Source organism: Tasmannia lanceolata, unplaced genomic scaffold (genome assembly GCF_043159265.1).
Source record: "Tasmannia lanceolata isolate RefF3 unplaced genomic scaffold, GAP_Taslan_0.1 ptg000019l, whole genome shotgun sequence".
Lineage (NCBI taxonomy): Eukaryota > Viridiplantae > Streptophyta > Magnoliopsida > Canellales > Winteraceae > Tasmannia > Tasmannia lanceolata.
The window spans coordinates 6,856,710-6,873,497 of record NW_027518696.1 but is presented as its reverse complement, the minus strand read 5'-3'; the positions used below and the strand labels follow the sequence as shown (position 1 = coordinate 6,873,497).

At 38.5% G+C, this 16,788-nt stretch overlaps 2 protein-coding genes across 2 annotated transcripts; both read left to right on the top strand.

Moving 5' to 3' along the window:
• Positions 1-1,789: 1,789 nt before the first annotated feature.
• Positions 1,790-5,049, top strand: LOC143853250 (Photosystem II reaction center PsbP family protein). Its single transcript, XM_077362977.1, has 3 exons — positions 1,790-2,117; positions 3,775-3,997; positions 4,653-5,049. The coding sequence occupies exons 1-3, from the start codon at positions 1,790-1,792 to the stop codon at positions 4,966-4,968; spliced, it is 867 nt and encodes a 288-aa protein (XP_077219092.1). The 3' UTR covers positions 4,969-5,049.
• Positions 5,050-7,045: 1,996 nt separating this feature from the next.
• On the top strand, positions 7,046-16,624 carry LOC143852713 (uncharacterized). Its single transcript, XM_077362275.1, has 8 exons — positions 7,046-7,165; positions 8,768-8,846; positions 15,043-15,096; positions 15,228-15,319; positions 15,406-15,519; positions 15,922-15,989; positions 16,066-16,177; positions 16,268-16,624. Exons 1-8 carry the CDS (start codon positions 7,109-7,111, stop codon positions 16,361-16,363), a joined length of 672 nt encoding a protein of 223 aa, XP_077218390.1. The 5' UTR covers positions 7,046-7,108; the 3' UTR covers positions 16,364-16,624.
• The last annotated feature ends 164 nt before the right edge of the window (positions 16,625-16,788 follow it).

Sequence of the window (16,788 nt, the reverse complement as noted above, 5' to 3'; positions counted from 1 at the left end):
AGAAGAACACGACCAGCACCAGACAAGCCGAGTGGTAAAAAAGGAGGCTTTTAAAAAAATGCAACCAAACAATGTCTGGGGCTTCAAATCCCACCGAATCCCCACCATTCTTCCAGCATTTTGGCAACCAAATAGGCACATTGGATCTATGGTTGATGTGAATGGAGAATAGCAAAGCCCATTCAAGGATAAGCTCAATCCCGAACTCTAGGGTATTTTCATAATTACATACCCAAAACACTATTTCGAAACCCTAACCCTCCATCTATTATAAAACCCTAACCCCAATTTCTCTTTTGCCAAAGTAGAGACTATTCCCTTTGTAGAAATGGATCCTTAATTCTTAGCTTTTTCCTTCTCATCCCTTGTTTGTTTTTCTTTTCCAGAAGAACTTTTTATCTTCTCTAATTAAAATCGTCTATTTCTTGTTTTTTTGGACAACTTGATTATCTCATAAACTAATATAAAGGCCCGTTTGGATGCCGAGAAGATTTTGATTTGGAATTCTCACATTTGTAGCCCTTTTTGCATTGTAATTTGGATCTGATCAAATTCTTGGATTTCTATTGCAGCAGCTGACAGTGAAAAAAATCAGATTTCTAAATATGCTGTGGAAATAAGAAATTGGAAATCCACAGATCTGGCAGTTTCCTTTACCCTCTTCGCTCCTCAACATCTCCCCTCCACTAGGAAGTAACCCCTTCCCTCTCTGTCTCCCTCTACGAGCTGCAGGATCTATTCATTTTGTATTCAAAACTCAATTCCAAATCCAAATACAAACATGGAGGTATCCAAACGGTCCCTAATCGATTTCCCCTAACAAAGACAGAATTCATTTTCCGCCTAAATATCGTCTATCTCTTAATTAGTTGGCATACAAAAGTGTCGATTTTAAAGTTAGTTGGAAGCTTGTGGAATCATATATAATGATCCTTGTATCTATGTATGTCTCCCTTGTTTGATGGAAGGGCAAAGATTTTCAGGCTTTGCTTTAGACGTAAAAAGGGTGTAAAACAAATTGTAGGCTCAAATTGAAGGTGCAAAATGGGCCTAAAATTTGTTCTAGGCTCATTTTTAGTGGAAAACTATTTTAGATCGAAAGGAACAAATACTCAAGTAAAATTAAAGAGGGGTAGTATAAATATTGGGTGGTGGATCGATGGTGACAAACTCATTCAAATCTTTTGAACAAAAGCGCTTTAATTTTTCAGAATTCGGGTAGAGCTTTTACCTTAAAATTGGGTCGGGTTCAGGCTGATTCCTATTCATTTTTTTAGGAAAAGCTCAACCGGACCTGACCCCTACGTGCAGTTGAACTGAGCTCAATGGCCCAATTGCTCGAGGGCCCTAATGGATGTATGCAACGGATACATTTTGGTTCAAACCCACCTATGTCTTGGTCAATCCATTTGGCCCATCTTAGTATATCCCACCTCTTACTTTGTACAAAGTCATGACCGTGTTAGGGGATGGAAGAAGGAAGAAACTTCAAAGAATACAGTATCACCATGTAAGCAAAGAGTGGGGGGGGGGGGGGGAATGAAATGTTGTTTGTTGTTTTGAGTAGGGGTCTTAATGTTACAAAAAGACATCTCTCATGAACAGATATTCAGACCCAGGTGTTAGATTTTGTGAAGCCACGATCCGAAATAATTTCAGACCTTAGGATATGTATCCAATCTACACTTCTCCTAGTACCTTCACTCCCTTTCGTTTGCGGAAAGATGGTAAAAAAAAAAAGCCATGGCTAGATAAAATTCTTATTCCTCTTTCAATCTCCCAAAGTGAGATGGCCTATTCCTTTGCCACTAAAACCCTGTCCTTCCACCCACTATCTCTCACCCAATTTTCTGGCGACCCAAAAGAAGGGCCGGTGGAATTTTCTCCCCGGCGGGGGAAATCTCCAGCGGAAGATTTCGCTCCACTCGCCGGAGTTTTCCAGAGAAGGCTACTCATTGGTATCGGCTCCGCTTCTCTAGTTGCCGTCGGTGCCAATTTTGCAGGAATCACGAGCTTCCTTCTGGGATTCTCGCCGGAAATTGGACGGGGTTTGAAATTGGACGTCCTTTATCCGGTCGGAGGTTATAGTCGTTGCCTAGAGACGAACCAAGGCTTCGGTGAGTTCTCTAACAAATAAATTTGAGTGAAGGTTGATGAGTAGAGATTATACACTAAAGCTTGTATACCAAATGGGCATTGGCTATTTAAAACATGGGACAATCTCTTAATCTCTTGCTCGACAGAAAGAAGGGCGAGAAGAAAGCGACGGACGGTCTCCTTCTATCGTCTCCCATCTATGATTTTGTGGAAATCCAAGACTCTCAGGCCGTTTGGATACGCAGATTTTAGAAATCCGGATTTCATCAAAATTGTAGCTAAGAGACAAGAGAAGAAGTGGACCATCGGCCCTTCTTCGGCCCTTCTTGCCTTTCTTTCCGTAAGCAAGAGAGTAGCAGATCCTCCCATATTTCCAGGTTTTTCAAATCTCAGGATGTTTGAGAGATTTTTAAAACTTGAATTTCTCACTTAAAATCCACGGAACGTTGTCAGGACAAAACCAACAAAAAACCTTGATTCTAAAATCTACACCCCAAGAGTTGGTGTCATTTAATCATTTACACTTCAACACTCCCCCTCACTTGTGGCCCCTCTTTCTGGGTTGGCCATACCCGTAGCACATGCAGGCCCTCTTTTTGGTCTACCGTACGCCTAGATTTTTTTTTAATATCAAGGAATTGTTAGGTTTTGAACCCATGAGGCAAAAACTTTGATATCATGTGAAACTAAGAGCAGAGGTCTTGGTTTAAAACTCTTTGATATTAAAAATCCACATGTAATGGCTAACACAAAAAGAGAGGCCACATGTCCCACGGGTAGGCCAACCCTCAAAAGAGGGGCCACACATAAGGGGGAGTGTTGAAGTATAAAAGATGAAATAACGCTATCTCCAATGGCTTAAGCTTTTGGAGTAATTCGTTGTTTTCACATATGGTAAAGTCAAATCCCCAAAATCTGATCCATGAGCATTTTAGGCTACAGCCTACAACACATCCAAGAAGTGTCACATTTGATTCAATAGTCGAATCAAGATAACTATATACTAAATCCAGCATACCCTTACCAAATTAGCTGATTATGTAATTCACAAGTGTTGAGCATTTAGATCTCTTAGGCTTAGTGTTTGTCGCTTATATGTGCTAATCCTTCGTTCTCCCTCTCTCGCATGTTCCGAGTGAGGGATGGTTTTCTGCTTATTATTGTATCATCTTTCTCTTTATCAAATAAACCAAACCAATAGGGTTCCCCGCCAAACCCCAGTCTACCCATAAAAAAAAACGATCATGCCTTCTTTCCAACTTATCCATATAACATCTTATTTAACCATTGAAAATTACCAAATACTGATTGAGATTAATGGTAGTGTTACATCTTGTTCTCTAACACATTTGAGTGAAGGTTGATGCCTATAGAGTGTACTCTGAACCTCGGTTTAAACCAAATGAGCATTGCCCCATTTATCTAGCTCTTCCAATTGACACGCCACTTTTTGTAATGTCAAAGATCATACACAAGATATTCGGATCAAGATAGTCTTTATACGGAGGTTTGGTATATAGACATACTCAAGATCATGCCTTGTTTCCAAACTACCCATCTAACATCTTGTTTAACTATTGAAAACTATCAATTACTGCTGGAGATTAATAGTAGTGTTTGTAGCATAACATCAAAATCAAGAATTTTGCTAATAATGGTTTTAAATTCGTTGAGCAGAATTCCTTTATCCGGCAAATTGGGTTGGAGATCAGAGATTATTGTATAGAGAAGCAAGAAAGGCAGAGTCTGAGAGATCGCTCGACCTTCCACCGTTGAACGATAACAGATCCATTCGTCGATCGCAAAATTTTAATGAGCCCATGGTTGCATTTGGCCCGCCAGGATCCAATGGAGAGCTTAATGTCAGTGTCATTGTATCTTCAGTTCCTATCGATTTCTCGTAAGTCAAGCCTTTCCCTTCTGATCAAGCCATTTATCTAGCTAGGGTTGCAACTGATGTCGGGTTGAGACCAATCCTAGCCCAACCGGAGTTAGCATTCCCACAACGCTAACCCAACCCAACTCGAGGAGGATCAAGCCTAAGTCCTAACCCAACCCACCTTTAAATCACTCAACCCCAACCCGTCTTTTCCAAGTCAGGTTGGATTGAATCGGGTTGGCCTGGGCCAGAACATAAAAAATACAAAAAATTATAACCCAAAGATTTTGAAAATCACAATACAATTATGGGACAAAGTCGGGCTTGGGTTGGGTTGGGTTGGGGTGCCCAAGGTTTCAACCCTGTCTCAACTTGAAATTAAATCAGGTTGGTTTTTCCCAACACCAACCTAACCCAACCCAAGCCGAAATCGGGTTGAACATGTTGGATTCGGGTTGAGCCCAACCCAAGTTGCACCCTATCTCTAGCATATGAACGTCTAAATAGACATGTTAAAATGGTAGAATTATTCCAATGGAGTTGCATGAGCTCTAAGTTGATAAATTTTGAATCAATAATGGAGCTCATTTAAGGAGATAATTTCTCAAAATCATGGGTTTCTTTTGTCCCACTGAGTTTATTTTCTTACAGGCAATTGAGCTGTTTTTCTTAACAGAATTGAAGCTTTCGGCGGCCCAAAGGAGGTCGGAGAGGCTGTGATCAAGACAATTGCAGGTTCTGGGCGGCGGCCAGATATTAAAGCAACTTTGATAGACTCCACAGTGAGAGAGGATTCTTTGAGGAATTTCAATTACTATAAGTTGGAATTTAGAGTTGAAAGCCCTTCATTTCGGCGACACAATGTCGCCATTTGTACTGCACACGGCGGCCAGTTATTTACTCTAAATGCTCAGGCACCAGAATCTGCTTGGCCAGAGGTTAAGGTGGTATTCTATAAAATTGCTGATTCTTTCAATCTAACTTCATCTTAAAAGAAAACTACCTTCTCTCTCTCTCTACATATGCAATGTTTTTGTAGCCTATGATACCTCCATTTCTTGGTAAGCAAATGCCCAGTATCTATAATAGTAAAGGGTGTCCTCATAAATTACATTATTGTCTAACATGTCCAAATACAGGGCATTGATACTGGCCGGGACTTGTTATGATAATGAGAACTCTCTTTGTTTTATATATTTTAACCAGCTGTCAACTGTCATGTACTCTGGTTGCAGGTAGAGTTTCAGAGTACCATGAAACTACTTTCTGTCTGTACATTTGAAATTCTCTTTATGAGGAAATTCTCTGTACATTTGACATTGCTCGTAATCACAGGGCATTGTTGCTAACTTGCTATGTTGGTTAAAATTATGGAGGGTTATTAAAGTGGGTTTTAATTCACTTCATTGAAATGTAACCATGTATTTCTTAATCAGCAAAACAACTCCAAGCATAGGACAAAATCAAACAGAATTCCTAAAAGAGTGAGAAATGGCTTCATCTGAAGCAATCCTTACATCCCAAACATTCGTTCATCTCTTTCATTTTTCTTTTCACGGGCGAAAAAAGAGGCACCAAAACCTTAACAATGCATCTAGGCAGTGACTAGAATCCGTTACCAGGGCAGGAATCACTTAGAAAAAAAGTAAGCCATCAAGCAAACATGTAATCCACATAGATGCAGCAAATCAAACCTCTTAGCATGAAGCACAAGAACAGATTGCACAGTCAACCGTCCCTTTGGCCTTCCCCAGCTTGCCCAGAGAAAAAAAAAACCTAAATCAGTTATCATGGGGTTCAAAGAATCAACCCAATGTCTCTCATTCTAATGTAAAGACCAAATACAAGGCCCTTGCGATCAGTTATGACTTATGACTCTGATCATCACCCCCCTTGATTCTTTTGGGGGATTCTATCCACACTTCCATATTCTTATAAGAGAAATTATATGATGCCCAACCGTCAAAATAAAGAGCAGAGAGAGACAAAATCTCTCTCCCTTGATTTTTAATCCAAGGGAAAGCACCGTTTTTTACTTTTCCTTGGTTAAAAAACGAAGGCAGCAGTTTTTGTCTCCTTCCGCCCTTTACATTTTGACGGTCCGGCATCATATAATTTCTCTTCTTATGATGGGGCTCCTCATCTTTTCAAACATATGTTTAATTGGGAGGAATGCTACAAGTGAAGGGAGCCCATGCAAACATGAGATGAAAGGGCTCCCCCATTTTCTGCATCTTCACTCTAAAATGTAAAAATCAACAAATGTTAAGGGCATGTTCGGCAACACCTCTCATTCTAGCCTAAAGAATCGGGCAGAAGCGGAGTGATGAGAAAATTTAGAAACGGTTATTTATCGCTTCAAGGAATCCTATTTTTTAGTTAAAAAAGTAGTAGAAATTTTGGAAACGGACCTTAGCGGGTCACGCAGCCAAACAAGATTTTTTAGATTTGTTTGGCTTTCGTCATTCTCCACTCCTAAAAAAAGGAAAAATCCCGTAAAATAATAGTTGCCGAACACGCCCAAAAGCCCTAGAGTGATGTGCAGCCAATGGAGGAGCCCTTTCATCTCATTTTACAAAGGCTTCCTTCAGTTTAGCATTCCAATTATTGCCCGCTTTTTTTTTCACACTTTATACTTTTAATTTATTTTTAAAGGATGTTACAACTTCCATAAAATGCCAGACTAATAAAAGAAAAATGTAAAAGTCAAGAAGCAATAAATGCACTTTGGTGATGGCAACCAATGGGAGTGCTCTTTCATCTGATTTTTACAAGGGCACCCTTCACCCTAGCATTCCTCTAATTTCTCATGAAAATATGGCAAGTGTGGATATCATTAACGATATGGCTTTTTTATTAACCGTTAGCATCTTGACAGGGCGCCGTGACCTCCGCGTCACTACGGCCTGTGTTTACAGATTTTTAATGGGCAATGATAAATGCGCACCACTTTTGACATGAATTGACGTAAAAAAAGCGTCAAAGTCCGCCCCAATTCCCGTTACAAGTGGTGGGAATTATCCTATAGTGGGTGCGAATTTATCATTGCCTTTTTTAATTCTCTCGTAACACATATTCATTTAATCATTTTAACAGGATTTACCCTGAGCTACCTCTCGCCCCCAAATCACAATGGCTGCAGCGATCCTCGCCCGGAAATCTCTCCTCGCTTTTCGCGCTCAGCATTTGGTAACATTCCACCCATTCTATTCCATGTTTCCTGATTTCATACCGTTATCTCAGATAGGATTTAGTCGAACCCTAGATTTTGTTTTTTGTTTTTTCATTCATGCCCTGTGTATATCTTTGAAACCCTAGCTTGCAATTTTTAGATTTTTTTCTTTTTTCGATTTCCCTCCATTTGATTCTATTGTTTGAATCTGCTAGACCGTGAATTTTATTCACTACCGATCTGAAAAACTTCTATTTATTGCATGCATCCGTTCAATCTCGACAGCTTGTTTTTGTTTATACGAAATTGGGTTTTTGTAATCTTGTATGGAAAATCTACAGATGAAATTTGGATTTTAGCTTTCCTTATTTCGAAGCGAATTCAGGGCTGCTGCTCAGTAAATTTTAGGGATTTTGTACTATTTATAGCTTATTCAGCTGCCTGATGACTGTGAAACAACCAATTACCCCAAAATCTTAAGCTGTTAGGATTGGTGTTGTTTAATATCAAGGAATTGTTGGGTTCAGACCCACGACATGCCACGAGGTAATAGTTCTGATACCATGTGAAACAACCAATTACTTTAACAGGTTAAGCTGTTAGAATTGGTGTTATTTAATCACTTATGTACTTGATGATAGTTCATGGGCTTTAGTGTTATAAAAATTATTCTGTAGTTTTGATTAATTCAAAAAGCTCACTTTCAAGTTGATAAAAAGAAGAAATAAACAGAAAAAGAACATTTCATGGCTTGGAGAACCCGCATTGGTCAGATTGCCCTTATTCATGGAGAGAGGCAGACAGTTTAGTGCTCTAGTTTATAAAATGACAAAATATGGAGTTAGCTGTAACTTGCTTAGAACATGGCCTTTTAGGCATGATGTATAAAGGTCATGTGGATATTTGTGTTTTCGGTTTTCTGTAGCTTTAACAAATAGTTGGATTCACTTGTTTAAGAAGAGCGTGTATGTTTTTTATGAGTGGGTGAACTTTTACGATGATTTACTTAACATGTTCAGGTGGGCATATAGAATTAAAAAAAAAAATGGAACAAGAGGTATTTCTCTGTCTGCAAGAAGTAATGAAAGCCTTGTTAAGGGTTGGTTAAAACATAGTTGTTAATGAGGTCTATCAGGCAGACAATATTATGACAGTTATTGCACCCTTCTGTTAATTTTTTTTCTGCTTATTAAGTAGAAAGAAATGTCTGGAAATGTGTTTCTGATTGAAAATCAACCTTTCCGTTTACATTTTGTCTCTGCTTCTTAAGTAGAAAGAAATGTCTAGAAATGTGAATATCTCATACGGCTTACCCTCCATTTTGTAGCCTAGATTTATTTATTTATTTTTGAATCTTGTAGCCTAGATTTATACTGGTTTTATCATTTCAAATCATGGCTATTACTCTCTTTACTATGCTTCTGATTGAAAATCAACATTTCTGTTTACACTATTTTCCTTTTCTTTCCTTTTTTCTTTTTTTTTTGCTTTTTCTCTCTGCTGTAATTTTGTTGAAGGAACTTTTCATCATTTCCCTATAGATCATTTACTGAGACTTCTATATTAAGGTCTTCAATTTAGACCATGGGATTTTGATCAGGGCCTTAACTTGGTTGTAGGTTGGAGGTGGACAATCTATACAAGCTTCACTTACATATGGACAACGATTCAGTTCACGCCAATTTTCTACTTTGAAAGGTTTGTTTTGTAGTCATCAATCTGCCATCGTTTATTTGAAAACTAATAGTCTCAATATTGGATTACTGGATGTGGTTATTGTTAGGAATCAAATATTTTATGATTTGGCTCAATGTGTATGATTTAATTTATATAACTATTAACTGAATTTAAGTTCTCAAATCATTTTGGCTCCGGTCAGTTGCATTACCTAAGTGGGAAAGGAAAAGGAAATGACGTGGCGAATGGAAAGGAAATGAAAAGAAAAGAAAAAGAAAACCTGTCATATGGGCATTCAGTTGTTAGGTAACTATAAAGAAAATAAACTGAAAATTCTATATGCTTGTAAGTTGTAGAAAAAAGAAAGTCATAAATGTAAATTCTATATGTTTGTAAGCTCCCCCAATGCTCTTCAACCATCATGCTCATGAGCACTCTTGCTCTCCCCATGTCCCAAACATTACAGATTGCAGCCCTATATGCATTATGTCTAACCACGTCAGGCTTGCAACTTCTTCCATATAAACAAGAATTCAAATTACACCATTGAAATCACTCCACTTACAATACAAAAATGATACAAGTAAAAAAAAAAATTAGGAAAAACACTAGTGTGACTGGTATTTCATAATGTGTAACTGTCAATCTGTCATTTCATCGAAAACTTCATTTCCCTTCCAAACGACAGCAACCCATCTAGCACAATATCATGCTTCACAGCTTCCAATTCCATCCGATTTTAAATGCCTTCCGTTGCCTTCACTTCACTAACAAAAACATAAATCACAAGCCTATACACCAACCCATTGGGTGCAAACTCACCTTGCCTATTTCCTCCACGAAATTCAAAACATCAACCGAGTCCCATATTTACAGCAACAAAAGGACCACCGAATACATCCTCAAATCAGACGCACACCCATTAATCTGCATCAGATCCAAGAGCTTCCCAATCCTAGATAGACACATAAATCGGGATGCTACTTTACCATGTCCACCATGGCTGTTGCTGGTATAGCTCGGATTGTTCAACAAGTTTTGAAATATCACAAATCACCCTGGTTGCTGCTGCATCCGAAAACCCCAACTCAAACCCTCGAAATGGGGCTGGCTTCAGAAACTGTGCTGGATCGTTGACAAAGCATAAATTCGGTGCTGGATTGTTTCAGAGAGAAAAAGGGGGGGTTACCTGGTTTAGGGTTCAGGAAGCAGATGGAGGAGAGTGAGGATGAGCCTGAGCAGGAAGAAGATGGACGAGCGCATGAATGGAGATGCTGCAGTGCTCGCTCATTTTTTGTTCGATTTTTTTTTTTTTTTTTTGAGTCTCGATGTTGAGATTCCGAGAGAATTTGGGCTTTTCCTGTAGTCGAGAGAAGGAAAAACAACCATGGATTTTGATACGACATGTCAGCATCGGTGGAATCCACGTAAGATTCCTTCATCTCCGAAGTAAGGCAACATAAAGCACGAATTTCAGTCTTGGCACGGAAAATAGCATGTTTTCCATTTCCTTTCCTCCTAAAGTAACGCAACTGAACGGAGCCTTTAAGATTCACATAGTAATATCACCAAATGCTCTTTTAAGAAAGATAACCACTACAAAATAACTTTTTTGGAATAAATAAGCTTGAACCGTGTTGGCAGAAACCTCAGAACTCTAATGAACTTGATGCCCCCCTACAAGGGAAAAATAAATATTGTCTTATGGTAAATTATATCTTCCTTATACCACCCATTTGCAATCGTTTCAAATCCTGACTTGGTGCCCCTTCTTGTTCACCATGGCCCATTAAACCAATCATCTTAATTCTCTTCACTTGCTTATAGATAGATGCGATATCATCCCTAAACATCTTATTGTTCTTCTCCTTTTATATTCCCCATAGCACATCATAAGGGTTGATTCTGCAAAACCTCTTTAACACTGAAGGCCCCACCTGACGAACCCCTAAACAATTCCAATAATTTTGCTTTGAAATTCAACACATCCCAAATAGATAAGGAGAAATATCAGTCCCGACATCTCCATCACTCAATTAATGAACCAATGCGGTTGATCATCTCTTCCATTATCCATTACATAAAGAAAGGTCGGCCCAGTGGACAAGGTTCCTGCCATTGCTGGGTCTGGGGAGGGCTAGATGTACGCATCCTTACCACTGCTTTGCAGAGAGGCTGTTTCCGTGACTCGAACCCGTGTCCATTATCCATTATATGATGCATATATTTGTAATCAGTATCTTCCTGCTGTGGAAGATTGTAAGAATCTTGTCCCTATTCCTGCTAAAAAAATCCTCAACTCTAGGAGGGAAGGGAGGCTTGCACTTTGATCAACACCACAGGCTGCCCCCATACTGAAGTCAGGACCCTAAACAAAAACAGATTTAATATATTCTTTGATTATCTCACAGCCTCTCTCATGTCTACTCCATAACTTGGAATACAGTCATCATCAACTTACCCCAAAAGTCCATTGGACCATTAATCTCCTAATCGTTTATGTTCCTACAAAACCTTAAATTCCACACAACCCAATGCCTTATGCCACTGTTTGATGGTGCTCTCATTCCTGGTTATATACTGTAAAGGCTTGGGGTAGACATTGCAGAAGGCTTCATCCCCCACCAAAGGTCATCGATACATAATCCAAACCCTTATGCCCACTCTCCCCAATTTCGTTCCTAAGTTATTCACAGCTTTTCATATAGACTATCATGCACCTGAGCTATTTCGCAGAAGAAACCCCAGAATATACCACAATTTCTCAACATCACATTTGACTATAACATTCTCCAAAGCGCTCCATTTTAGGGTGCCTCCATTATGTGTTGCAGGACTAATGGGGAAGAGAAAGAGGAGAAAGAGGAAAAAGAAGAAGAAAGGGAAGAGAAGAAGAAGAAGGGAGGAAAGGAAGAAGAAGGGAAAGAGAGAGAAGAAATAGGAAGAAAGAAATTAGAGGGGAGAAAAATATGTAAATCAATTTTATTCCAAAAAGCTATCAAAGTCCACTACATGAGGCCTATATTTAGGCAATGGAAATAAATAAAAATCCTAACTCTAAATAACATGGAAAATAAAATCCCTAAAACTGATTACCACGGAAATAAAAATCTAAAAACTAAATAACATCGAAATAAATACCTAAAAGTCTTAATGCGCAATTATGCTACTTATTGGGCTCCATGGGTGTCTAGATCCTCATCAAGGACCCAATGCTTAAAAACTTTAGCTAGCACTCAATATTCACCTAGTCAAATCAATTCACTCAAAACTTTGCTCGCGCAAGCAAAGGGTTACTCAAGCTTTCTGAGAACTGAAAATGCTTGATGAACAATTGAAAAATCAAATCTCTATAGTAGAATTTGTTTTTAATTTTTAAAAAAATTTGATTAGGTATTCAACCGTGTTTCAAATCGACTTGGACACCAAGTCTACTGGTACTGGTACTGCTATTGGGCCAAAGTTTTACATGTATTGATCATGGAACTCGGTAGTAGTTTTCTGTTTGGAGGTGTGAGGAGTATATTGTTACACTTACCAAAAAGGAGTATATTGGTATTTGTAGTTCATCTTCTTTTGCTTATTCACTTGTCTTGTTACTGGTGATTGTTTCTGATTCATATCGATGAACGCTAAGTTACTTAGGGGTGAGCATTAATCGGTTAAAACCGAATTCGGTCGGTCAATTCGGTTCGGTTCCGGGGTGGATCGGTTCGGTTTCGGTTTACAAGAGCTACAATTTCGGTTGGTCAGGTTCGGTTTCGGTTGGCAAGGAAAAAAATTCGGTTGCACCGAATTAGCTGAATTTGTGTTAAAATATCGATTTACATTTTTTGGGTTTGGTTTTGGTCTTACAAACCAAAAATAAGGTAGTAAGTTGATATATCCAACCCCCCTTTTAAGTTTTAACTTTCGTTTTTTTTTTTTCGTTTGCAAAAGAGTGAAAGACAGCAAAAGGCAAAGCTAGGGTTTTCTTTTTCTATTCTCTACTCATCCGCCGCCTCTGCAACTCGGCGAGTGGCGACCCCATCTCTGACCACCCGCCGTCTCCGACCCCATCTCTGACCGGTTGTCGTCTCCGACCCGCAGGTAGGGTGTTTTTTTTTTTTTTGTCCCAAATCTCATTTCCCCTTTTCCTCCCCTTTCATCTCATCTTTCTCTTTCCATTTCTAGGGTCAAACATTGAAACTGCAGTCAAGGTTCTTCATCTTTTCCTTTTCATCTTATCCTTTTTCCTTTTGCATTTCTTTCTTCCTCAGCTTTTCACTATTCTCTTCAGAGTAGAGCTTTGCATCTTCTCCTTATATGAGTTTTTCTTCTCTCTTTTCTCCTTCCCTTTTTATTCTTTTTCCTTTTGCCTTTCTTCCTCAGCTTTTCACTGTTTTTGGAATTTTAGCTTCTTTTTTTTTACACTTTCGCTTCCCTTCCAGATCTTTTTTTTCCCTTTTTAATGTTTACATTTTACCTTATTTTTCACTTCTAACTCATGATTTTGATCACTGATTGTGAGTGCCAAAGCGTCTGTTGGAAAAAAACCGTGAATTTGGTTTTTTAGGTTAAAACCGAAAAACCGATTTCGTTTTTCGGTTTCGGTTCGGTTCGGTTCTAACTAAATTCGGTTTCGGTTTCGGTTTGATATTTTTGGTTTTTTCGGTTCGGTTTTAACCGAATACCCACGCCTAAAGATACTCAAGGCCAGAGCTTTCATATGCATGAAGCTGTTGTTCAATTAATATCGATGGTCAGAACATTACAATATAGCTACTGGTGATCTACTTTTAAGTGCAATGAATTTTTGAACCAATTTTTTTTTGTAGATAGTTAACGTGAATCTAGGGTTCGTAGGTTGATTTATGAGAACATGAACCATACATTCTCATAACAGAATAAACACCAATTAGTATGCCAAAGAAATCAGATGTGTAACTAAGATGGAATAACGTTGTGCAAGTATGTTCACGATGTGAAAAAAGATATAAAATAAACTCCCTAACTATGGCCCAAAGAAATCTAGAAGGGCTAATGGAATAAGGGTAGGGATATGTGAGGGATATGTGTAGGGTATAGGGTAACCTCCAAGACAAGAAATAAATATAGATAAAGATATGGATAAGGATGTGCTGATCTTAGCCAATATTAGGAAGATGAAGACAAGAACAATCAAGATCAAGATTAAGAAACGATCAAGATCTTAAAAACTCCACGGGCAAGAAAAGGAATGAAGATCGAGGTGAAGAAAAGATGAGGGGAAAAGGAGAAACGGTTTTTAAACCCAACCGGGAAGGGTGAAAAGAGGGAAAAGAGAGAAAACAATTTATAAACCCAACTAGGACGGGTGAAAAGAGGGAAAAGAGGAAAGGGTTTATAAACACAACCAAGAAAGAAAAGGAGAGAGGATGGCGTACATCGAGACAAGAGAGACTTCTTCTCACATCTTTTACAAGATTTCTAAAAACCTTCTAGGGCTTCCTACTTTAGGGCTTTTATAGGGGTGAGGCGTATTTTGTGGATTTTCTAAAAATAATAATTCCACGCTTATTATAAATAGTAAATCAGTGATTACTATAAATAGTAAGTACGTGATTACTATAAATAGTAAGTTCGCAGCTACTATAAATAGTAAATCCGTATTTTTTTAATGGATGATGTATGGGTTAAGGCTTAATTGATGGTAGGCTTAGGGAAAAGGTGGGGAAGGTGGGCCACTGGGAAAAAAGGGTATGATGGGCCATATGTCATGTGGACATCGCTACATCTAGGCTAAATAAAAATACTAGTAATCCCAATAAAATACTAATAAAAGAAAATAACACATGTCTAATTGTCCAATAGGAAAAAAAACATAAATCTAACGGATGCTAAGATGATTGACTTACATCAATAGTTTTTGAGGTACGGGTTGTTGCCAAAAGAGTGTGAGCTCCTGTTTGCAGATGCTTTGGGTAGTGTATGGATTGTATATGACCTACCCATTGTATAGAGATGATTGACTCACATCAATAGTTTTTGAGGTACGGGTTGTTGCCAAAAGAGTGTGAGCTCCTGTTTGCAGATGCTTTGGGCAGTGTATGGATTGTATTTGACCTACCCATTGTATATAACCTACCCATCCCAGGCTTCTGAACTGAATGTTTTTATCATATTTTCTTTACTCTAAATGAAGTGATCGGTATTGCTCTAAATCTTATTTATTTGTCTCTTATCTACGAACTTGCAGAGGATGAGGAAAGGGAGAAACTTACCAAGGAGATTTCTAAGGATTGGAGTTCTGGTAATGTCATCCTAGGATTTATTTGCGACAGCACTAGGTTACTATAAGAGAGTTTGCCATTCCCAATTTCTGCTTCAGTGCATTTTTCAGAACTGCGATGGGGACTCTGATGCTTTTGTTGTCGATTGCAGTTTTTGAACGAAGTATTAACACATTATTTCTCACTGAAATGGTTCGAGGTTTGATGTTGACACTTAAATACTTCTTTGAGCCAAAAGTTACTGTAAGTTCATCTTTTATTTGATTTTAGTCTGAACGCATCTTTTACTGATAGTTTTAGTTCTCAAGGTTTCATTGTGCATGTTACAGATTAACTATCCATTTGAAAAGGGTCCTTTGAGCCCTCGCTTTCGCGGAGAGCATGCTCTCCGACGTTATCCAACTGGCGAGGAGCGTTGCATTGCATGTAAACTATGTGAAGCCGTAAGTGTTTGTATGTCATTGCTAGTATAATTTGGAAATATTTCTTTGTTGGGATGCGTATGTAAATTGATTCTCAGATGCACACGTTACAGAAAATCTGACACGCCCACAAATCAATAATTGTCTTGAAAATATTGTGGTGTGTAGTTCATATAAATAGAAACACAGGAAAGTTTATCCACACTAGTAGGAGTACATTAGATCTACGTAACTAATATATGAAAACGAGCTAACATTTTGTCCTAGAAGCCATGTTCATGTGGGTTGGTGCACACCTGGCTTGGCATCCCTGTTATTTTAAGGAATTTGAATGAGTACTTGAAAAGCTTGCCATTGCCTCGACTTATTAAGAATGGGGTCAAGGACATGTTATCCAAAGACGTCTGCATTTTTTCATATCAGATATGTCCAGCGCAAGCAATTACCATTGAAGCAGAGGAACGAGAAGATGGTAGCCGGCGAACTACGAGGTAATGGGTATTTATTTGTTTTGGTTCGTAGTTCAGTTCTAAATAGACATCATCTTTTTTTTTGTTGGGTATCCAGGTACGACATCGACATGACAAAATGCATTTACTGTGGATTCTGCCAAGAGGCATGCCCTGTTGATGCCATTGTTGAAGGTCCAAACTTTGAATTCGCTACAGAAACTCATGAGGTGAAGTCCCATCTTCTTGGTTAAGAGTTTTAAGGTTCTTTCTTCCTGTTTTTGAGAAACACAAATGAAAATTTGTTCTCATCATTGCAGGAGCTGTTGTATGACAAGGAAAAACTACTTGAAAATGGGGACCGATGGGAGACTGAGATTGCGGAAAATCTCAGATCAGAGAGCCTGTATCGCTGATCTCTATGATGCTTGGTTTTGAACTTCCATTTTGGTCTCAAGTACACAAAATAAGAGAACTGTTTAGGCGCTTCAAAATTTTCTAAATTGCTTTTATTCCAAGTACATTGATGTTTCAGGCATGCCCTCTTTCATTTCCAAAAATTTCTGTTAACACCTGGAAAGCTATGAAGGTTGTCACTATTAGATTGATGTATTCTACATTGTGGTATCTCAAAGTATTTTACTCTGTGGAAGAAGGTGAAGGTATTTTACTCTGTTCGCATAAGGTTTGTATTGCTTTTATCTAGTTCTTATAATTTCTAAGGTTTAAAAGGTGTTTGGCAAATGGGGAGCTCAAGTGAGCCCAATTGTCAACCATTGACAGTCGCGTACTTTGGGCATATTTGGCAACCATGAAAAAACATTCCATAGAATATTAGTAG